The 24,327-nt window shown below is 37.4% G+C and overlaps 1 protein-coding gene across 3 annotated transcripts in view; it reads left to right on the forward strand.

The window, feature by feature from the left end:
* The window catches only part of PPME1 (protein phosphatase methylesterase 1), a 48,686-nt gene that overhangs the window by 18,680 nt on the left and 5,679 nt on the right, over positions 1 to 24,327 (forward strand). For all 3 annotated transcript variants that reach the window (XM_068988522.1, XM_068988521.1, XM_068988523.1), the window contains exons 2-9: positions 2,647 to 2,740; positions 3,280 to 3,372; positions 7,138 to 7,195; positions 7,645 to 7,696; positions 12,135 to 12,289; positions 13,163 to 13,253; positions 17,048 to 17,113; positions 20,825 to 20,948. In XM_068988522.1, coding sequence (XP_068844623.1) covers positions 2,647 to 2,740; positions 3,280 to 3,372; positions 7,138 to 7,195; positions 7,645 to 7,696; positions 12,135 to 12,289; positions 13,163 to 13,253; positions 17,048 to 17,113; positions 20,825 to 20,948 — 733 coding nt within the window. The remainder of the gene's footprint in view (positions 1 to 2,646; positions 2,741 to 3,279; positions 3,373 to 7,137; positions 7,196 to 7,644; positions 7,697 to 12,134; positions 12,290 to 13,162; positions 13,254 to 17,047; positions 17,114 to 20,824; positions 20,949 to 24,327) is intronic.

Here is a 24,327-nt window from a genome sequence, read left to right on the forward strand (position 1 = left end):
TTGAGGTGTAGATTATTGCCTTTTAAACTAAATGGGAATGACTCATACGTTGGTAAAGTTGGGTAGTCCCTGAAACTTTTTTTTAAAGGAAGATTAGATAGAAGTAGAGGCGGTTCTCCTGTCAATAATTTTTGATTGTAGAAAGTACTTTTTCTTTAACTTGTGCCTGGCCAACTCAGAAAGTTTCTGTGGCCTTGGCAAAGTTAATCATATTTAGATTCTGAACAGGAAACCTTTGATAATATGCTCTAAATAAAGCCTTATTACTTTTCAGAAGTATAAATGAGAGAGTGAGAAAGAAAAAAAAAGTCTGAGGGGACTTCCGTGGTGTTCTATGATTAAGAAACTGCCTTGCAATGCAGGGGATGCAGGTCTGATCCCTGGTCAGGGAACTGGTATCTCACATGCCACAGAGCAACTGAGCCCTTGCACCACAGCTAGAGAGTCCACGTGCTGCAGTGAAAGATTCTGCATGATGCAACAAAGGTCCTGTATACCACAATTAAGACCTGATGCAACCAAATAGATTTTTTAAAACATCTGAGAATTAGTGCAGCATTGGAATAAAGAACAGAGACTTTGAAGAGTGATGGAACTTGGGTTGAATCCTGTTACTGCCACTTGGTAGTTGTATAACCTTGGGCAAGTTGCTTTGTGTATCTAATCTGTTTTCTCATCTGTGAGATGGGGATAAAAATAACTTTCAAAGTTTTGTAAGAATTAAATAGAATCATGCCTGTAAATTAGAACAGTGACTCACTGTTGTGTACAGTAAATGTTAGGTACTACTGCTACCATATCTCTAGGTCTAGACATTAAAATTTCATTCAAGATCCTTAGAATCTATTATAATAAGTTTGGCATGCCGTGTTATTGTTTTATTATATATACCCAAATTAATATATGCATAGATGAGTTTGTGAGTATAAGTAAAATTAAAGACTTCTGCTCTTAGTTTTCCAGTAGGAATTCAAGTGTAACCAGCAAACCAGAAAAATAGGTCTAGACTAAAGTTATAGTTTACTTCCACAGAAGTTTTTCTATCAGAAGGTAGGTTTACACATTTACTGAGCAACTACCAGATTTATTTGATTCTTTTAAAAGATATCTTATTTTGCTTAGTCACTATAATTTAAGGCAGAAAGAGTTTAGATCAGTTGAATTTGCCCAAGTTCATACTGTGTTAGGAATTACAGGAAAATGGTAGGAACTATGAGGAGTTTGAACTCCTCTGTCCTTCCAAACCATATACTCCTTTGTATTTCTAGCACCTCTCTCTCAACTTGGGAAACTTTAAAAATTATCAGTACCTAGGCCACATCCCAGATGGTTTAAATCAATTTCTAGAGTTAGACCTAAGCATCAGTATTTTTATAAACTTCTCAGGTAATTTTATTACATGGATTGAGACCCACTAATCTGTTTCAGTGCCTAGTAGAAAACTATATTCAATAAATACTTGACTGTTGAGCGAATACATCCTTGATTGCCCAGCTGCCCTACTATAATTCATTCCGTATTATAGCCAACCTAGAGTACTTCTGTATTCACTTAAATTTTTAAGAGGGACTTCATATTATACTTTATACATACCTGCAGTTTGGTCCCATAGCATGTATGAGAAGATCTCAGGCAGTTAATGTTTTGCTAATAGAATTCTGAATTTCCTTCATTACTGGAAAGAAGAGTAGATATGGAAATAGAGGAAGACTCAGGATTTCTTTCTTATATTCCATCCAAAGTTGAAGACATAGGTTGTAAGTAGATATTTATTGATTAGCTTTGTTTTTAAATGATTTAATATTTTTAAATTATACATGGTTCAAAAATAGATAGAAAGGGATGTGCGTTGAAAATTGTTCCTCTTCACCTCCTAGTCATAGTTCCTCTCCCAGGTTACCATCAATGTTACATCAGTATACTTCCAGAGATAGTCTGAACATACATAAGGAACTGCATTTATATGTATTTACCATTTTTACCCATGTGGTAGTATGTGCATCATGTTTGTTTATTTCACAGTGTATCATATCTATAAATAAGGAGTTTTATCAATATATAATTGCTCTTTATAACTATTGTTTCTCTGTATACCAAAATTTATTTTAATCAGTTACCTGCTGATATTTAGGTTATTTTCAGTTTTTCTCTATTACAGACAATGGTGCATTGAATAGATAAGTCATTTCAGTTCTGTGTAAGCTTACCTTCAGATAAATACCCTGAAATTCAAGGTATTGCTACGGCCAGTTTGCCATTTGGTTGGGAAATGAAATAGAAGCATGAAAAAATATGGAAGATTAAAGGTACGATGAAGCAGTAGTGACCAAAAATTATTGTAGTAGGAACAATATTAAACTGGATTGAAAGGATAGGAATGAGCCTATAGCCAAGAATAAGGTGAGAGAACTTGTGTTGTGTATATACATGTAATATATTTGTGATTAAAATATACTAATAAAATTTCCTAAAATCTAAAGTTTTTATATATATATGAACTTTTTAAAACACAACTGTATAAAAACTCTTCATATCTTAATGAGAAAATATCTTGCTGTTTTCATTTCAGGTTTAATATTTTGATCAAGATTTTATCTTTCCATGCATGACTATGTTTTATTTGTAATCTCTTTTTCTTGCCCTTAGCCCTGGAAGAAAGCGGGACTTTTCTCCTGTTCCTTGGAGTCAGTACTTTGAGTCCATGGAAGATGTAGAAGTAGAGAATGAAACTGGCAAGGATATATCCTTTGCAAACTGGCTTATTCCTTAATAAGTTTATAGTGTCTACAAAGATTCGTGTAGTTCCTAAAATGTTCTTTATTTTTGCTCTTTATTTCATTTTTATTCTGTCTGTTCCTTGCATGACATGGGATGTTACTTGTAAGACTATTAATACCTTATTTGGCTATAATTGTCTAACACATGGGAGGGGATTAAGAATTAAATTCCTGGAACTGATATATCTTTTGAGGGGATGGTTTCATGAGTCAAGTGAGTTGAACCAGTTTAGTGTCTAGAAACCAGGAATTACGTCCTCATTAGGGCAAAGGGAATAGTTCGGTGTTTTTTTTTTCCATTGAAAAAGTGGTCACACAGCTCCCATGCCTCAAAAACAGGTCTGGTGTCTCAGAAACTTCTCCATAAGTGCCTCTTAAGCTTGGAAGGCTGTAGCTTTGCTTATAATTTGGTCCTGTCTGAATTTTCTGATTGGTATCATCATAACTAATCAAAAATTTCAGTGAGCAAAAGCTTAAATATGTTATCTTTAACTATTCATACACTTTTCGAGTTTACAAGAGTGGTTCAGAGGGTCCAGTCCTACTCCTTCTGCATGGAGGAGGCCATTCTGCTCTTTCCTGGGCTGTGTTCACGGTAAGTAAGTAGTTGATAGTGGAAGTTAATGTTAGTGAAACTATCAGCTGTGCCGTGTAGGACCACCCAAGGTGGACAGGTTATGGTGGAGAGTTCTGACAAAACGTGGTCCACTGGAGAAGGGAATAGCAAACCACTTCAGTATTCTTGCCTTGAGAACCCCATGAACAGTATGAAAAAGGCAAAAAGATAGAACACTGAAAGATGAACTCCCCAGGTTGGTAGGTGCCCAGTATGCTACTGGAGATCAGTGGAGAAATAACTTCAGAAAGAATGAAGAGACAAAGCCAAAGCAAAAGCAACACCCAGTTGTGAATGTGACTGGTGATAGAAGCAAAGTCTGATGCTGTAAAGAGCAATATTGCATAGGAACCTGGAATGTTAGGTCCATGAATCAAATTGGAAATCAATCAAATCTAAGGCAAATTGGAAGAGGTCAAGCAGGAGATGGCAAGAGTGAATGTCAACATTTTAGGAATCACTGAACTAAAATGGACTGGAATGGGTGAATTTAACTCAGATGACCATTATATCTGCTACTGTGGGCAAGAATCCCTTAGAAGAAATGGAGTAGCCATCATAGTCAACAAAAGAGTCCAAAATGCAGTACTTGGATGCAGTCTCAAAATGATGGTCTCTGTTCATTTCCAAGGCAAACCATTCAGTATCACAGTAATCTAAGTCTATGCCCTGACCAGTAGTGCTGAAGAAGCTGAAGTTGAATGGTTCTGTGAAGACCTACAAGACCTTCTAGAACTAACATACAAAAAAGATATCTTTTTCGTTATAGGGGACTGGAATGCAAAAGGAACTCAAGATACACCTGGAGTAACAGGCAAATTTGGCCTTGAAGTACAGAATGAAGCAGGGCAAAGGCTAACAGAGTTTAGCCAAGAGAATGCACTGTTCACAGCAAACACCCTCTTCGAACAGCACAAGACAAGACTCTATACATGGACATGACCAGATGGTCAATACTGAAATCAGATTGATTATATTCTTTGCAGCCAAGAAGCTCTATACAGTAAGCAAAAATAAGACTGGGAGCTGACTGTAGCTCAGATCATGGACTCCTTATTGTCAAATTCAGACTTCAATTGAGGAAAGTAGGGAAAACTACTAGACCATTCAGGTAGGACCTAAATCAAATCCCTTACGATTATACAGTGGAAGTGAGAAATAGATTAAAGGGATTAGATCTGATAGTGCCTGATGAACTATGGATGGAGGTTTATGACATTGTACAGAAGACAGAGATCAAGAACATCCCCAAGAAAAAGAAATGCAAAAAAGCAAAATGGCTGTCAGGGGAGGCCTTACAAATAGCTGTGAAATGAGGAGAAGTGAAAGGCAAAGGAGGAAAGGAAAGATATATCCATTTGAATGCAGAGTTCCAAAGAATATCAAGGAGAGATAAGAAAGCTTTCCTTAGTGATCAGTGCAAAGAAATAGAGGAAAACAATAGAATGAGAAAGACTATAGATCTCTTCAAGAAAATTAGAGATACCCAGGGAACGTTTCATGCAAAGATTGGCTCAATAAAGGACAGAAATGGTATGGACCTAACAGAAGCAGAAGATATTAAGAAGAGGTGGCAAGAATACACAGAAGAACTATACAAATGAGATCTTCACGACCCAGATAATCATGATGGTATGATCACTCACCTAGAGCCAGACATCCTGGAATGCAAAGTCAAGTGGGCCTTAGGAAACATCACTGAACAAAGCTAGTGGAAGTGATGGAATTCCAGTTGAGCTATTTCAAATCCTGAAAGCTGATGCTGTGAAAGTGCTGCACTCAATATACCAACAAATCTGGAAAACTCAGCAGTGGCCACAGGACTGAAAATCTCAGTTTTCATTCCAGTGCCAAAGAATGTTCAAACTACTGCACGATTGCATTCATCTCACACGCTAGTAAAGTAATGCTCAAAATTCTCTAAGCAAGGCTTCAACAGTACATGAACCAAAGCATATTCTAAAACTCTTATCAGTAGTATGGTATTGGCAGAAAGAATCCAGAAATAAGCCATGTATAAAAATAAGTTAATATAAAAAAATCCAAATGGATTAACTAATGAATTTAAAAAGATGATGAGAACATTAGTATATGGTGTGGTGCAGCCACATGAAGTGGAAGCCATAAAAAAAAGGTTGATAGGTTCAACTTTACTGAAACCAAAAATTCCAAGGACTCCAAGCAGGCTCCATGGGGAAAAGATAATCTCTAAAATAAATGATGTTGGGGAAACTGAATAGCTCCATGCAAAACATGTATCTTTTTCACACACACAGGAATATTCAGCCATGAAAAATAAAGGAATCTTTTCTTTTGCAACCACATGGAGGACCTTGAGTGCATTGTGTTAGATGAAATAAGTCAGATAAAGACAAATAATATATGTTCTCAGCTATATGTAGAATCTAAAAAAGCTGACTTCATAGAAATAGAGATTAGAATGATGATTGTCAAGAGCTAGGCGGTGGGGGAAGTGGGGAGATGTTGGCCAAAGGGTACCAACTCCCAGCTGTAAGATGAATTAGTTCTGGGAATCTGTTAAATGTACAGCATGGTGACTGTAATTAATTGTATGGTATTCATACTTGAAAGTTGTTAATAGATCTTAAATGTTATCCACACACACAAGTGATGATTATGTGAGAGGTTGGAGGTTATTGTGATAACCATTTTGCAAATACACATGTATCAAATGATCACATCCAGTGCCTTAATATTATATGTCAATAATATTCCAGCAGAGTTGGGGGAAAAGATCATAGGAAACATCCAAAGGGATGACATTTAGATGGCAAATCATATGAGCTTTTTTCTCCTCTCTTTCTTACTAATTTTCCATATTTTTATAATGTGAATATATTAAAAACGTTAATTAAAAATAAAATGAGAAAATGTGATTTAAGAGCTTTGATTTGTTTTATGTTATACATTGACTGTTATGTTAGTAGCTTACCTTGGTTCTCATTTTTACTGCTAGTTGTATGATCCTGAGAAAACAATTTCCTTTCTCTTGACTTCCATTTCCTCATTCATGAAGTGTAGGAGTTAGCCTAGATAGTTGTCCTGTTTTTTTTAAAAGTTAAAAAAGCGTTGATGACGTTTACTAACACTAATTGCGATGTATTACTCTCAAAGAGTCTAGTTCATTTGAGGAAGAAAATCCTCAATTTCAGCTTTGTTTAAACCAATAAAATTGTTCTGGCTCATGATATTATGATTTCTTTTTCAATATATTTTTAATTGGCACAAACTTACGTGTACTGCTGCTCTATCTTAAGTGAATCTTTAGTATATTTTATGACTTATGCTGCTTTCAAGGTTATTTCATTATCTGAGTGTCATATTTGTGTGATATGCTGAACCAAGATATAGACTGACTCACGGTTCTTACCTAGAGAATTTCCCTTCTAGAATAGGGAAAAGATAACCACTGAGTGTGGATGAAAATCATAGGTGATAGCAGAGTTCAGAGTGGCTTTGCTTAGAGGTGCTTATTCTGTTTCATGGAAAGCTAGGAAGAGTTAAATTTTAAAGAGGGATTTCATATTTTGAAGTTGGGATAGAGCCAGAATGTGTATCAAGAAAACAGTCATTAGTTTTAAATTTTTTCTTTAAAGGGGAATTCCTTTAATTCTCTTGGGATCCTTTATTTCTGATAGCAGTTCACCCAACAAAGTTATCATTAGTAATGGGGAAAGATTTGCTAACCTTGAGGTATCTTAATACTTTTCCTTTTCCTCCTAGGCAGCAATCATTAGTAGAGTTCAGTGTAGGATTGTGGCTTTGGATCTTCGAGGTCATGGTGAGTGAAGTTCTTAATTACTCACTGACTCAATGACACATTTGCCAACCCTTTTGAATAGTGTAAAGTATTAAAAAAGTTCACTGGGTCTGGTCATTTCCATTTGGGCATTTTGAGGAAAATCCTAGCTTTTAGTTTTCACAAATATTTTATAAATTCACACACATATATATCTTGTTGATAAAATGTCTGCTAATGTAACCAAATTCCAATGCTGGTGGTGTATAAGGAATGTGGAAAAATCTGCTACTGTAATTATCCTCCTTCTTTGCTACTGTAATTATCCTTCATAAAGATATGTCTGTAACAGAAAATCCTTGCTGTGCCTATCATGTACAATTATAAAGTCCCCATTTCATTATCCTGAAGTGAGATTTTTGGAAGACAGTACTCTTGATTTTATCATTTATCTCCTTGGGAATTTTATTTTTAAAATATTTTCTTTTTAGGTGAAACAAAGGTCAGGAATTCTGAAGACCTGTCTGCAGAAACAATGGCAAAGTAAGTAATACTGTTTATACAATCACCTGGCTCACATTACTACCATAAATAATAATATATCTTTATGGCTTTCCTGGTGAGATTGTTGAATAATAAATAACAGAGAACATTTTACTTCTTTTTTTCCCCTCTATATCTGGTGTTTCTTTACTATTTAATATTGAAAGAAACCCCCAGTTTCTTGATATATTCAATATGATAGTCATGATTTAAAATGGTGCCCTGAAAATTTTTCAGGGAACAGTTTAGTCTGTGTTAGCTTTTGAAAAGTTTCCTTCTGTTCACAGACGTGAATAGAACCTGAATATCTACTGGGGACCCAAGCTTGAAAAATAGTTGTTTACAAAAGGCCCTCTAAGATGTTCTTAAGATATCCTGCCCACATACTTTTTCCAGCTTTATAGTAAGATGGGAACAAGGTATTAAAGAATAACTGATTATACCCTGGACTGCAAAGTAAAAGATGAGTATAGCACCTATAGTGGCTCTCAAACCTGGCCGTTCATCAGAATTATCTGAGAAATGATTTAAAGTACAGATCATTCAGCCCTGCCTCACAGCTCTTAAATTCATGCTTCTACCAGTGGGTCTGGGTATTTATATTTTGATAAATTTCTATAGAGGAATCTGATGCAGCCAGTCCCATGACTGGTATTCGGGAACCACTATTCTGTATTGTATGGGCTTCCCTGGTAGCTCAGTAGTAAAGTATCTGCCTGCCAATGCAGGAAACACAAGTTTGATCCCTGGGTTGGAAAGTAGGAAATGGCAACCCACTCCAGTATTCTTGCCTGGAACATTCTATGGACAGAGGAGCCTGGTGGGCTGCAGTCCATGGGGTCACAAAGAGTTGGACACAACTGAGTACATACACATACAATGTTCTATTTTGTAAACAGGCTTTTTCAGGCTACCTTGGTTTTAATACGTGTTCTCTCATGTGTTTAATGCATGCTCTCTCAAGTATTTTTTTGGCACCAAAAATACCTTGTCCCTTCTTACTTTAGCAGCTTGAATCTGGATATAAGTAAAGTTGAATCTGGATATAAGTTCTGTTTTTCCTTCAGAACCCAAATACATGTGGCCAAAATTGTATTGTTATAGTAGATGTTATTTATGTGATTTCTATCTTCCAGGCTTTATTAAGTGTAAATTAAACATACATTTAGAATAAGTTATTTGTTTTAATCCATAGTGTAAATATTGTCAGCTTTTTATCAGTGAGGAAATTGGCACAGTAACTAACCGTGTGAGGTCACACAGTTAGTGGACCTGAACTGTGATCATTCAACCATAGTGCTTGGCAAAGAGAGAGAAATAACAATATGTGAGAACCATTTCACTCAATAATCGTGTGCCTGAGAAACCATGAAAGGAGAGCCAAGAATCTGCTCCCTCATTTTTCCCTTTGTAATGTGAGAACAGTAATGCCTGAAATAATCAAGCATGTGATACCCATAGAAAGATTTGCAGATGATTTTTAAAGGGTACAAAAAAGTGAAATATATCATCTAAGTGGCCAGGCAGCCAGACAAGGATGTGATAGCTTGACTGACATTCAAGAGGAAATTAAAGAATTGATGATGACCTTAAGGAAATACTGCCTAATCATGTATGAATCTGGGACAATCAGGAGAGAGAAATCAGATAGTAATAAACAAGGAAAGCTTAATATAAAGATTTATTAATTATAACGGGACTGGAGTAATGAGGAATTGGCTAGTAAAAAGTAAGAGTTCTAAAGAATATAGGGTTAATTAAGTTGATTATGAGAATCCATGTCACAGTGTATACATGTCAAATCATGACGTTGTATACTTTTTAAATATAATTTTATCTATCAGTTACATCTCTGTAAAACTGGGAACAGGTTTGAAAAAGAGAAGGAAAGACTAGAAATAGCAGATATAAGAAGCAGCCACTTCCTATTTCCCCTCAGTCTGAGACAGCACCTGAATGGAAGAGATTGAGATCCCCTTGTTGGAGAGGGCACTAACGATGGCTTACTGAAGGTATAGAAGTCACTTTGATGCTTTGTTGGCAGAACTTGCCAGAAATCTGCCCTTTGGGGTTCAGGGGAAGCTGTTCACATAGAGTTGTCTCACCAGAGGCACTCTGCAGCAAAATTACCGGGGATGGTTCCAGAGATCTGCAGTACAACATAATGCCTATAGTTAATGATGCTGTGCACTTAGAAGTTTGTTAGGAGGGTAGCTCTCATGTAAAGTCTTTTTACCATGCATATGTGTGCACGCACACACACGAACAGCACAAGGAATCTTGAAGGTGATGGATGTGTTTATTCCCTTGATCATGGTGATGATAACAGGAGTTGATCATGGTGATGATTTAACAGGAGTGTATACTTACCAAATGGTATACATTAATTTATGTACCATTTTTATATACCAATTACACTTCAAAAATCTAGGGAGAATAAAAGAACATTATGAGGAGATGGAGTGTTTGGAGAAACCTTGTGTGTTGCAAGAGCTGGTCACTGGAAAAGCTGTGTGTGCTGCAAGTCTTGGATGCTAGACAAGCTACAGGAGCTTGTGGAGTCAGTGCACGTCAGGAACAAAACCCTCTCTTTCTGCACTATCTCTCCTTTGCCCTCTACTGGCATAGCTTGACATCTTGCCAGCTAGCAAAGGAAAAATATTTAAAGGCCTCATCCAGTTATTGCGGAACATGTAAAAGGTGAATAAGAGCTAAGAGATAATAAGTTGATAACTCACACAAAAAGTTCAAAAGAAAATAAATGATTAAAACCTTCTGTAAGAGCTGAAGATAATTACCAAGAATCAGAAGAGTCAACCAGTTGGATTCTTGCTGAAATAGGTGAAGCAATAAAACATTTATATTGTTTCTGAATTCAATCACTCTGTGAAACAAAAATCTTTAAATGGGCATTTTAATGGGCAGTTGGTGGGTTTTCAGGTAGCCCTGACAGCATGGGTTTTGCCTTTCACATCAACTTAGAACCTAAACTCTATGTAAAATGAAACTCCACTGAAAGTAGAAGAGCCAAGATTCGAGCTCAGCTTACTCTGATACTCCATTTTCTGTTATGTCTGTGATACGCTATACTGCTTTTCAGGAAATGAACTAGTATTAATGAATATGACAGGATCCCCCTAGATAGCATCTACCAAAATTATATATTCAGTTACTAACTAGATAATCTTTCGTAGCATCCTTTTATTTTACTCATTATACCTGACAAACCAAAACTTTTAGCCTTAAATTTAACTCTGAGGGAATATTAAAAATTATTTGTTTTTGCTTATAAAATTGAGTGGTCTGCTTATTTTTCATTCACAATGTCTGTAGACATTGCAACTATCCTATTCATATCTATAGTTGTTGTATGAGATTTTTAAGATTAATTCCTTCAGAAATAATAACATTTATTTTTGCCATTCTGAATACTGTGGAGAACCATATTTGAAAGACTGTGTCCCTGCATTCACAGCTGCTATATGGCTGACAGTGTGTGAGTGCCTGAGGTATCCAGTGACATTCAACAAGACAAAACTGCTTGAAGTTGCCTGACTGACTCACTCCCAGAAGACAGGGCCAGTGGTCTCTAGAGACACACCTTGCTTACTCTTCCTATAGCAAAGAAGGCCCATACACGAATGAAAAACAAAGTTCTGCTTTACTTCTCCTTTTCAAAGCTTTGGGGTTTGACTTTGTTAAATAGGTTCACTCATAATTAAAGACTGGAACAGCAGCCAGTAAAAATTAGCTCTGAACATTTTTCTGGTTTCTCAGAACACTAAATTTGCGTTCATACTTCAAGCAAATTTACATGCCAAATTGTAAATAATAATTAATATTTGTATAACACCTTACTCTTTTCAGAGTAAAGTGGTGAAAGTACTCTTTTCACCACTGAGTGTCTCAGTAATCCTCAGAGCAATCCAGAATAGTAATTGATATTCTTATCTTCATTTTATAGATGTTGAAACTCTAAGAGATTAAGTAGCTAATCCAAGTTCACACAGTAAAAAATAAACTAGGTCCACAGTTCATCTTGCAGTTGATGTCAAACCGCTACATTATAATGCTTAAAAAAATTGTTTTCCTGTTTCATGGATAGGAAACTGAGGCATAGAGCCATTGAATGATTTGTTCAGAGTTTCAGGCTTATTTTCAGTTTAAAATAAAGATAGATATTTATGTAATTGAACTAAACGTGTAGGACAGTGAAAGTGTGATGTAAAGGGAAATCAAAGTTTTGGTTCTTAGCTCTTCTTGTATAGGTACTGGGGACTGTGTTAGGTTTACTTAGGTGCATTTGCAAGATGGTCTATTAGACCTTTACAGTCCTAGGATTATTAGTTACAGACCAAAGGAGATAATTAGGAAAGAAAACTATTTTTACAGTGTTGTTAGTAATATTCCATGCTTTACTTCCTTCTCTTCTCTGCAGAGATGTTGGCAATGTGGTTGAAGCCATGTATGGGGACCTCCCTCCTCCAATTATGCTCATTGGACATAGCATGGGCGGTGCTATTGCAGTCCACACAGCGTCGTCCAACCTGGTACCAAGCCTCTTGGGTCTGTGCATGATTGATGTTGTGGAAGGTAAGTTTTCTTAGTGCTGACTAAATCAAAATCTTTGATATATTAAAGATATCCATGGTAGATTATTGTTATCTTGTCTTTATTTATTGTTGACTTTCATCTTGAAGTATGTCCCTCTGTCTTTTGTATCTTTTATTTTTAATGTTATTTTGTAGCAAAGGCATTCCAAGTATTTTTTTATTTGGATATAATTGACATTTAACTTTTCAAATGTACATCATCATGGCTTGATATATTTGTATATTGTGAAATTATCACCGCAATATATCTAGTTAACATATGTCATCACACAAAGTTACAGAATTGTGTGTGTGTGTGTGTGATGAGAACTTATAAGATCTTAGCAACTTTCACATATGCAATATGGTATTGTTAACTATAATCACCATGCTATACATTACATACCTAGGACTTACTTATTTTATTAGTGGAAGTTTGTACTTTTCACACCTTCACTCATTTTGTCCACACCTCACATTATATAATCATTTTACATGCCATCAGAAACTCGACATAAACATCATTTATGGCTGCATAATATTTCAATTGTATGTACATCCCATAGTTTTATTTACTATTTAAAAAGAAACCGCCATGTTTTTTCTGATCCAGCCTCAGAAGTCACACCATTGCTTGTGTAAGTTAGCTCTAGTCAATGTGGAGGGACTACTGAATACCAGGAGGCAAAAATCATTGGAGGACATCTTAGAAGGAGGCAATCACATTAGCCTTCTGAATTTTTTTAAACTGATTTTTCCCTCCATGGTCACTTAATTCTGTCATTGAGGGGAAATACATAGTATATAGTTGACTCTTGATGTTGACTCAGAATATGTTAAGTACTGTGGTTAAAGTTTTTTGTTTAACATCTAGGTACAGCCATGGATGCACTTAACAGCATGCAGAATTTCTTACGTGGTCGTCCTAAAACCTTCAAGTCTCTGGAGAATGCCATTGAATGGAGGTAACCCACAAATTTATATTATCTATATTTCAAATGTTAGGTTTTAGCTTTTTCATCAGCTCAAGCACCAAGTTGAAGGGAATGGTTCAGTTTCCAAGCCTTAGCTTTGTTGTAATATCATATATGGAAACATTTATATAAAGAGCAGTTTGAAAAAATAAATGTTTTGGACTTGGCTCAGTTGTCTAAAACCCATCCTTTTTCTAATATACTATAGTACCTCCTAGAATCTTAACAATTATGGATTACCTGCTGTCTAGCTGTTCCATCTCTAAGGGGAGATTTTGGACTAAATGCGACTGTAAGGCCTTTTCCACCTCTGATGTGCCATGATTCTAGATTCACTTTCTCTGTTTCAGAGAAGGTGGAGAAACAGATGGGTGTAGGTTCCCTTCTTGGCTTTTATTTGCATTTGGCCTAAATAAAAACCCTTTGCTAAATAGTTTTCATAGAAATTACTGATAGAATTGGCTATGGTTTCCACTTAAGTAAAGGCTGTTCAGTCATTAATTTATTCACTAATTCAATAAATTATTTGACCATTTATTAAACACATATTTATTGAACACTTTGTGCTAAAGGGTAATGATGGAAAGATGAGTAAAACACTGTCCCTCCCCTACAGAGATCAGTTTTGGGATAAAATGTCTTCAGTATCCTTTTTTCCTACCTATTCCTCAAAATCCATTTCTACTCCCCTCTCCAGAATACTTCTATAACTCCTCCAAACCACACTGGTCATTCCCTCAGCAAAATTGCTAAAAACCTTCAAGTCTATATTTCATCATACTGTTTACCCCTAAGTCTTCTAATCCTTCTTTAAGGGACATGCTTATATTGTTAATTTTTATTTCTATCTTAATGCTCTTCCTGCATCATAAGATCAGAAGCTATTCTCTATTTCTTTGGTACTGTCATATAACATATACCATACTGCAGGGGGCTTTAGCAGGCAGAATGTATCTATTTACTGAGTCAGAGATATCGAGTGAGAATTAAGAACCTGGCAAATGTATCTTAGGGATTCCTCCTAGGACAGAGGATCTCATGCCAAATATGGCTTGCCAGAATGATGTTTGTCTTTGATATGGTTGCTTTTGCCCCCCTGTTTACTACCATGATGTAAGATGCTCTCTTGGAAGTACCAAAGATCGCTTAAGCAGCCACACTGAGAATGCAACTGCTACTAGCTCAACATGTACCTTGGGCATCCTGCCTGCCTCCCCAGTAACAACCAGTGGAAAAATTATAACAGATAACTTTTAAAATTTATTCAGTTAACACTTTTTTTTCAGGTACCTAAGATGTATCAGTACCTGATCTAAGAACTGGGTATTCTTAGGAACTAAGGAATTCCTGGAACTAAGGAATTGGGCTTAGTTCCTTTCATCAAAAACTGGAGTACATACAAGTAATTATATAAATACAACACAATGAAGGAGGTACAGAAGACAAGTACCCAAACCAGTCTGAGGGTCACGGCGCACCTTCTCTTAAGGGGAGACAGAGTCTTGATTCTAGTGTCAGATGTGGGATAGAATAAGCATTCTGTTTGTTGAATGTTAAAATGTTCTGGGTTCTATGACAGCCGCTGATTTTTGGATATCTTTTGAGCGTAAGAATCAGAAAGAATACTACCAGCTTTTTGGTCATTTTATTTTGTGTCTGAGGGGTATCTGAATAGTTTATGACTCATGGCCATTTTGGTTATTCCAGATTCGAGGTGGGGACAAGATGTTGAAATACAAGACCAATCTATTTAATCCAGTAAAGATTTAAAGCACAGTGAATTTCTGCTTTTGTTCTCTTGGTCATGCAAATAAGAGGCAGTAGGGTGTAGTCATTAAAAGCCTGGGCTTTGAAGTCAGGAATGGATTTGGATCTTGGTTCTACCACCTAGATGCTCTGAGGAAAGCAGAATAGGGGAAGCAGTTGAGGAGGAAAGGTGATAACAAAAGTGAGAAATTGGTTAGGAAACAATTGTAGAAGAGAGTAATGCTGGTCAGCATAGACTGTGGTGGCAACAGAGGAAGTTATATGGTCATATTTGGAATGTATTTTAAAGGTAGACTGAAAGCATTGCCTTATGGATTGTGTGTTGGGAGAGCAGGTGAGGGGGGATGTGGCATTCAAGGATGACTGCTAGGTTTTTAACCCAACAATTGATGAATGACAAAGAGCAGCAGATTTGAGGGCAGGCAAGGGGCAGGAATCAGGCCTTTTATTCACATGGTCAAATAAAAATATTCTCTTTGAATATGCAAAAAAAGATTGAATGCAGTCATTTAGTTGATAGAAAAATGATCCAAGTACTGAGCTTTGGGGTACACTACAGTATTTAGACCTTGGAAAGGAAAGCAGTATCCATCAAAATAAACTGAAAAGGCTCAGTTGGTGAGATAGAAGGAAAGCAAGAGTGTGTTAGCACTCTCTTGGAAGAAGAAAAAATCTTTGTCAAATGCTGCTGAGAGATCGAGTGAGGTCAAGACTAAAATGACCATTAGAATTGGCCTGATGAAGGTGACCTTGACAAAGGAAATCTCCGAAAGTAAGTAGGAGATTAAAAGCTGTTGTATGTTGGGGATGTTGGTTGAGAAAAGGATGTGAGGTGACAAAAGTGGAGAAAGCAAGTAAGACAACTCTTTTGAGATAGAAGAGCAGAGAAGTAAGGTAGTATCTAGAAGTGAATGTGGGGTTGAAGATGTTTTTAAAGGATGTTTTATAATATCCACTAGATGTTTTATGTAGTATCTACTAGAGGAAAAAAATGACACAAATAAGAGACAGAATAAGTAAAGGAACAAGATCTTCATGTACAAAAGAGGATTCAACCAGTGCCCAGCGTTGGGCTTGAATAGGAACAGAGATAACTTCATATATTTGTACTCTTCAAGGTAGAGTATATGATTATAATACGGGTGGATTTGTAGATTCAGTTGGTGGTAGAAAAATGAAATAGTAATTATGATTGCTTTTTATCATTAAAAAAGAAACAAAGTCATTATCTAAAGGGGGTTACAGTTTAAAATTTTATGTGATTTTTTTTTTTAAGCTAAAAAATGAGATTTAAAGAAATGTGTTCTTATGGCTTGCTTCAGGCAGTGTTTTCAGGTCCCCTGGGACAGGCAGTCATTTTCTTGGCCCTTAGTCAACTCCAGGAAGACAATTCTATTTATAGAGTTTGAGCTCCTAAGCCTCTATATCATGGCATGTAAGACCCTCCAGGAGCTAACCCCTGCCTGTCCTGTTCTGTCACACTCTCCTGTTACTCTCCTCTGTTCCTCCTTGCTCTCTTCCCTCTAAGATCATCGTCCTACTGATTTTTTCACAGCACAGTACCTTCGTTCACAGTGTGCCTTCTGCCTGTTTTGCTCTGACCACCCTCTTTTATCTTCCACTTATCCTTAGTCCTCAGTTTAGGCAAAACTTTGGGAAGTTTTCTCTGACTTCATTCAGAATAAATGAGGTTCATTTGAACCTTACTCTATTAAAATTATTTGTTTCATTTCTTTCTCCCCACTAAATTATGTGCTTCTTGAGATCAGGCATGGGATATGGTATCTACCTCTTGGTAAGTATTGCCAGGACTTGAGTGATTTCAGTGCCTTAATTTTTACTGCTTGGCTTATCACCATAATAACGAAATGGGAAGTAGTGGTAATCTCCATAGTAAGTTACATGGATAACTACACCGTTTTAGTAGCTCCCACAGAATCGCAAAATTGTTGATTTGACCCTGCTGATATGATAAGATAAAGATGAATAACCTTCTCTCTCCTGTCTCACTTTTCTAGTGTGAAGAGTGGCCAGATTCGAAATCTGGAGTCTGCCCGTGTCTCAATGGTTGGCCAAGTCAAACAGTAGGTTTTATTTTTAACCCCTTGGACTGGTTAGAGGCTGAAACATAATGAGGAATTATAGGTTGCTTTTTTGGTCATACATCTATTCTACCATGTTGGTGAATGCCTTCATTATTTTAGATTATTTTTATAAGAGAACTCAGTTTGGCCAGTTGTATAGATTTTCTCTTCTTTTTCTTTTTTTTGAAGAAATCCCAAAGCCAAATAATGTCTTCTCTATCAGTGGTCTCCAACCTTTTTGGCACCAAGGACTGGTTTCATGGAAGACAATTTTTCCATGGACTGGGGGGCGAGGGGGTATGGTTTGGGAATTATTCAAGCACATTACACTTACTGTGTACTTTATTTCTATTATTATATCAGCTCCACCTCAGATCATCAGGCATTAGATCCTGGAGGCTGGGGACCCCTGTTCTGTATAATAATGGATTACCTTATTAGCACAACTATAGGTGTTGAAAGATGAAGAATACCAGAGAAAGGACATTAAGCGTTCACTCTGGTGCTGGCAGCCACGGTTTCATTCTGGTAACAGTCTCCTAAGCCAAACCTGGTTGTGAGGAAATCACGTTATAAAAAGCTTTGGCACAGCCTGAGTGAAAGTCAGATTTTAAGGGTGAGCTAAGATTATTTATTATTTAACTTCCCTGGTGCCTCAGATGGTAAAGAATCTGACTGCAATGTGGGAGACCTGGGTTTGATCCCTGGGTTGGGGAGATCCCCTGGAGAAGGAAATGACAACCCACTCTAGTATTCTTGCCTGGAGAATTCCATGGACAGAGAAGAGCTGGGTGGGCTATAGGCCATGGGATCACAAAGAGTTGGGCATGACTGAGCAACTAACACTTGACTTCAAAAGATTATTTAGCCCAGTTGATCCTCCTAGACAGGGTTACATGAGTCCTGGGTATTGCTGTGTAGTCACAAAATAAACTTCAGGTGAATTGGGAAAATGTTGCCCACCAGGATAGACAGGGAGTACAAGAGTGGATGAAAATGATAATGGCATTATTAAATGCCTGCTCTTTGCCAGGCATTGTGCAAGGCATTTTATATACACTGTGTAATTTTAAAACCTTGTATAATGGAAAATTCTCAAACATACACAAATAGAATGATCCCAATGTACCCATTACCTATCTTCAACAGTTATGAACTCATGTTTCATCTGTGCCCCTTTTTATTTCCCCTAAGGACAAAATATTTTGAAAAAAATTTCAGATATAATTTCCTTTGCAAAATTTTAGTATGCTCTAAAAGGTAAGGACACTTTAAGCACAGTCATAAGAACAATATCACACCTAAAATAATTAACAATTCCTTAATATCATCAAATGTCTTTAGTATCTACTTATCTGATTGTCTTAATTTTTTTTTAGTTCAAACCAGAACTGTGATAGGAATTTATACATAGCAGTTGATTAATAAATCTCATAAGTATCTTAATCTATAGGCTACCCTTCTGTCTCTCTTCTTTTTTCCCCCCGGCAATTTATTTGTTGAGGAAACCTGGTTGTTTGCTCTATAGAAGCTCCCACAATCTGGATTTGCTGATTGATTCCTCAAGGTGTAATTTAACATGTTCCTTTATTCCTTGTATTTTCTGGAAATTGTTAGGTCAGAGGTTTGATCAAATTCAGGTTTGTTTGTTGTTATTTTGGTTTTTTATTTGTTCACAAAGAATCCGCCTGCAATGCAGGAGATGTGTACCAGAGGCTTGGGTTCAATCCCTGGGTTGGGAACATCCCCTGGAGAAGGAAATGGCAACCCGCTCCAGTATTCTTGCCTGGGAAATACCATGGACAGAGGAGCCTGGTGGGCTGCAGTCCATGGGGTCACAATAGAGTCAGATAAAACTAAGCAACTAAACAGCAACAGCAATAGGTGATCTTGTGTACTGCTATCAGGAAGCACATAATGTCTGGTTGTCTTTTTTTTTTTTAATATTAGCAGCCATTGATGATAACTACCTGGATTCATTCATTCATTTCATTCATTCGTTCATTTGCACTACCTCATTTAATCCTTACAATACCTCTTCAAGGTGACTGTTTTACATGGGAGAAAATGGAAGTTCAGAAAGGTAAAGTGACTTTCCCAGGATCACATAGCTAATGAATGATAGAACTCATATTCTTAGAATTCAAACTCCTATGTATTTGACTTTAAGGCCTACATAATGGATTTTATATCCAAAAGAGCAGTTTGAGTAGTAATATCTGGCAGGCACAATGCAGAGACTTTAAATAAGTTGTGAGAATGCTCATTTTTCAACGTTTGAATATTTTGAGATCTGATTTGTTTAAGCAGTGAAGAGTTACATGGTTTGTATTCAGGTAGTTCAGTTATCTTTACATTTTTACTTCAAGTGATGGTTTCTCTAAATATGTAAAACTATATATGTAAGAATCTGTGTTTTGTCACTTAGATGCCCACTGGAACCTCCCTGCCCTTCTTGATCTAGGTATAATTGCCCTGAACCTCCCAAATTACTGCTGTGGAAGCCCAAAGCACATATTGTTTCATTAATACTTTGACCTAATTGTGAAACTTGACACCTCAAGTTCCTAAGAAAACCCCCACTTAACAAAACACTTGTCAACATACACATCACTGAAGGTTTGGTAGAGAAGACAGAAGTTACCATTCTTAAAAAATCTACAACTGAAATTTGACTGACCCTTCAATTAGTCCCAGTCTCTCTTTATCTTGCTGTTCTCTCTCCTCGTCTCCCTTCTCTCTCCTTTTTCAAGGGCAAAATGAGAAATTATCATGAACAACAGACCTTGGCCCTAGCTGCTACCTAGGCTCTTGAAGTTTTACTTTTAGCATCTGCCAATGTATTTTTGTTCAACGAGTTCTTTTTGAAAGAAATTATGGTACCAGCTGTTCCTGTAATAATTTTTCTACCTAATTATATAAAATAAAGAGATATTATTTTTAGATGCAAAACAACAATAATTGGTTGGATCAGATGCACTAATCTCTGAGGTTTATCTGGCCCTGGTTATTGTAATTGCCAGTTTCTGTCAGCTAATTGAAAGTGGGGGCCTTTTACCAATCTGTTTCAGCCTTGTACTATAAACAGGGTACAGTAGAAAAGCACTAGCCTCATCCACTCATGAGCTAAATGATCCTGGACAATTTTTTAACTCTTCAGAGCTATTTTAAGGGATTGCTATGAGGATTATATAAGATAATGCCAATAAAACTCTTGTCACCATGCCTCAGGAAATGGTTACTACCTTCTGTGGGTCAGTAGTAGCTCAGACGGTAAAGCATCTGCCTGCAATGCAGGAGACCTGGGTTCAGTCGCTGGGTGGCGAAGATCCCCTGGAGAAGGAAATGGCAACGCACTCCAGTGTTGTTGCTTGGAGAACCCTGTAGACCATGGACTGTGGATCATGGATTGGCAGGTCACAGTTCTTGGGGTCACAAAGAGCTGGACACGACTGAGTAACAAAACATGCATCGGTTCAAGAACCAGAAACCAGCCCTTGGAGTATAGTGAAATGTTGGCCATGACCTTCTATAGCCCTGGTCTACTTTTGTACACTTTTAAATGCACATTTTTCACACCCTTCTCCTGGAGCATTATTAAATTTTAACTTGTATTTGATTATAAAAAGCTATAAATATCAGCTTCTCTAAGGTAATTTGTGTGTAGAAGAGAGGTGTGTGATAGCACTTTTTTTTTTTTTAAATACCTAGATGTGAAGGAATTACAAGTCCAGAAGGCTCAAAGTCTATAGTGGAAGGAATCATAGAGGAAGAAGAAGAAGACGAAGAAGGAAGTGAGTCAGTCAACAAGAGGAAAAAGGAAGATGACATGGAGGTGAGTGAAAGTCAGTATTCTTCGAAGGATGGGATAGTGTGTAAGGTGGGGAAAGGAAGGTGACATTGTTCTTTTTGTCCATCATTAGATATTTTAAGGGACAAAGATACTATCATAATAGATACTTAGATTGACTATAAGATATAAAGTACTTTTTTTGTTTTTACAATCCAGGTCTTTATTTTTACACCCAAAATGCCATGAATTCATAGGGAATGGGCTCCAGAAGTTCATGCTCCTTTCCATTGGTCCTCATGAAGTGTGCTTCTCTGGGTGGAGCAGGCTGGTGCTTCAGCTGAACCCAAGTCCCTTTCTCTTTGACTTCCTTCTTTTTCTGATCATTTCCTTCACACATTTCAGGAAGCTGTTGGCTCTTAGAGTACCTAATTGCTCCATACGCATATTAATTCTCTTGGCAAGAATCTTGCCCTTGTTTGTTTACAGTGATGCCAACAGCATGCTGGATAATGCTGTAAACTCCCAGTTTTGCTCTGGTAACATTTGTGGGGCATTCCTTTTTGAACAATACCCGTTCCCTTGATATCTATAATATCACCCTTCTTGTAGATTTGCGTGTATGTGGCCAAAGGAACAACTCCGTATTTTCTAAAAGGCCTAGAGAACATGTAGCAGTTGCCCCTCCTCTTTCTCTTTGTGTTGGTCATTTTAGCGAATTACTGGAAGATGGTGGTTCTGGCTGAAAGCATAGAGTACTGCCCGGGTCCAGCCCCAGTGGATCCAGGGTAATTCGAAGTGGGGACGGAGTTGGCGTCTTAGGAAAGAATTATTTAATTAGAAATATAAAGAGAGATTAGGAAAAACTAGTGTAGTAGGAAAATTAGTGGAGAAAAGAGGCTGATATTCCTTGGTTTACACGGAAAGCTAATAAAGTTTCAAGACAAGAAACTTGCACCATCTACGTTAGGCCACAGGCGCCTGCCTGAATAGCGGAGGGTGCCCGACCTTGGGCTCCCTCTCGCGTGGGTCTTAGAAGCCCGGGCAAATAAGTAGACATGGGGAGCCTCCGCATTCCAAGGGATCAGCCTGAAGAAGAGAGGGAGGGAGAGGGAGAAAGAGAGTCGACACGGGGGAGGCCAGGCTTGTGCAAAAACCCCCAACTTTATTTTTAAAAGGTGTTTATATACCCTAAGTTTTACACAATGGAAGATACAGAGTCATGCAGGGGCAGCAGTCCTCACCCTTTCTGTATATCTTTTTATATACAAAAGGTCTCAGGTGATTTACATTATCTTCTGGCCAAGAGGCCTGTTAACACATTATGGCTCTCTTCCTTACTGAATGTTAATCTCATTTCCCCTGAAGTGTTTTTCTTTAATCTGCATCACCCTCAAAGCACTAAAGTTACATCCCTATAGAACAAAGGTGCAGTGGGTTATAATAAAGAAGGTACTTACCTCAAAGATCTATGTTGTTACTTGTTTTTTTTTTCTATATACCAACTATATCAACAAATAAAAGATATGAAAATTTGGCAGCAAGTGTTGGCTCAACAAATGAAACCCTCAACAGTCCTATTGTAATGATTTTGACTCCTCGGAAGCCCCTACATTCCTAGGATGTTTTGAGCTTCCTGTGCTGCAAACAATCACATGTGCAGCTGTAGGAATCCTACAGGCAGGCTAGAAAGCCACCAGAGGGGTTTTTGGATTGAAACACTCTTATTATGCCCAGGAGACTTACTATCTAAAAGCTCTAAATTAACTTTTTCCAGAAAAAGTTGGTGGGGGGACAGCCCCTGTTAATGTCGGAAGCGTAAGTGAAAAGCATAATGCAGTACGGCAAGCAGACTCTGGTTTTGGGGGTAGATGCTCGAGAAAATCCAGCAAGGCTCCCTTAAGGCCGGACTTACCTTTGCCTGTCGGACCCCTTAACCTCATGACCTTTGCCACGGGAGGGACTCCTCGTGCTGGCTCCTGGCGAAGTACTTCTTGATAACTCTGACAAATTGGAACATAAAACTCACAGTATTACCCTACCCTCAGAGAGAACTGCTCTCTCACCAGGCCCTTTCTCACCTCTACTTCTGTTCCTGTGGTTTATCTCATGAGAAAATCCCATTTCCTACCACCAGTCTACACAAAACTGATCAGATCCTACCCGTCTTTCAGGGTGTATCTCCTTGGGAAGCTTTCTGACCTCAGTTTATATTAGTCCCTCTGTAGTGTAGCACCGAGAGTCTGTAGGACACAACTTAGCACTTTCTTTTCTGAAGTTGTGACTGAGTCATATAACTGATTTTCTTAAGCCACACTCATAATATATGGTTTTCTAATAGTCATCCCTATAATACAGGTTCAGTGTCATCTAATATCAAGCATTGTCTCCCCCAAAAAATAACCTATGTGTTTGGAGGAGAGGAACTGATGTTGTGTGTGAATTTCCCTCAACATAGAGCTTAAGGCTGTGTGCATAGTAAGTGTTCTGTGACAACTTGCTGAGCAACTGGTTTGAGGATGGTAGTGGGAAGGGGTGCTTTTTCTGAGAAATGATTAGTGAGTATGAGCCACAGACTTTCAGGGATGGATTATGACTATCTTACTTATGCCAGGGAATGGACTCAGTGTACACCACATATTCCTTTGCATTTGGAGATGCTAGTGTCAGCAAGGAGAGTACATTTTTTAAAACAGTATTTTTAATTTAGTGAGGATCTTATTGTCATCCTTAAGATAATACTTTGTACCCTTTTGGAGTTCACAAAATAATGAATAATGCGTGATCAGTTTGCTCTCCCACAGTCTGTGAGGTGAGGAGAGATCTTTTCTCACATGTTAACAGTGTAGAAACTGAGACTCAAGAGATGAAGACTTGTCCAAAGTAATCAAATAGTGTTCAGTAGATTTGAAACTCTGCTACAAATTGTCAGTTACTTTTTCTCTTTTGTGTGCTAGGATCTATACTGAATGATTCACATTAACCTCTCTAGTTCTCATTTTGGCTCTGCATGGTAAATATTAAAGTTTTGCAACTCAGATGCAGGTACTTGCCTATGGTCACATGTAAATGTTACTGCTAACACACATCCAGATCCTCTGGTTTTTAATTCCAACTCATTTTTTTCTTATCATTTTTATAGGCCCTAATATATGGGGTTTTATGAACTCCAGCAGTTCTGTTAGGAGGACAAACTGAGGCACATCAATCAGTGAGGAACTTAGCTAGACAGTCTCCACCTGAGGAAGGACACAGAGAAACCCCAATAGTCACAACTTCTTGCAGCTAGTGGATGAGTACTGGAAATCTAATGCACAGTAGTAATCATAGGCAACAGTACTGTATTATAAACTTCAGAGTTGCTAAGTGATTAGATCTTAATTATTGGAGACGGAAGTGGCAACCCACTCCAGTGTTCTTGCCT

This window comes from Capricornis sumatraensis, chromosome 16, assembly GCF_032405125.1.
Source record: "Capricornis sumatraensis isolate serow.1 chromosome 16, serow.2, whole genome shotgun sequence".
In the NCBI taxonomy this organism is placed as follows: domain Eukaryota; kingdom Metazoa; phylum Chordata; class Mammalia; order Artiodactyla; family Bovidae; genus Capricornis; species Capricornis sumatraensis.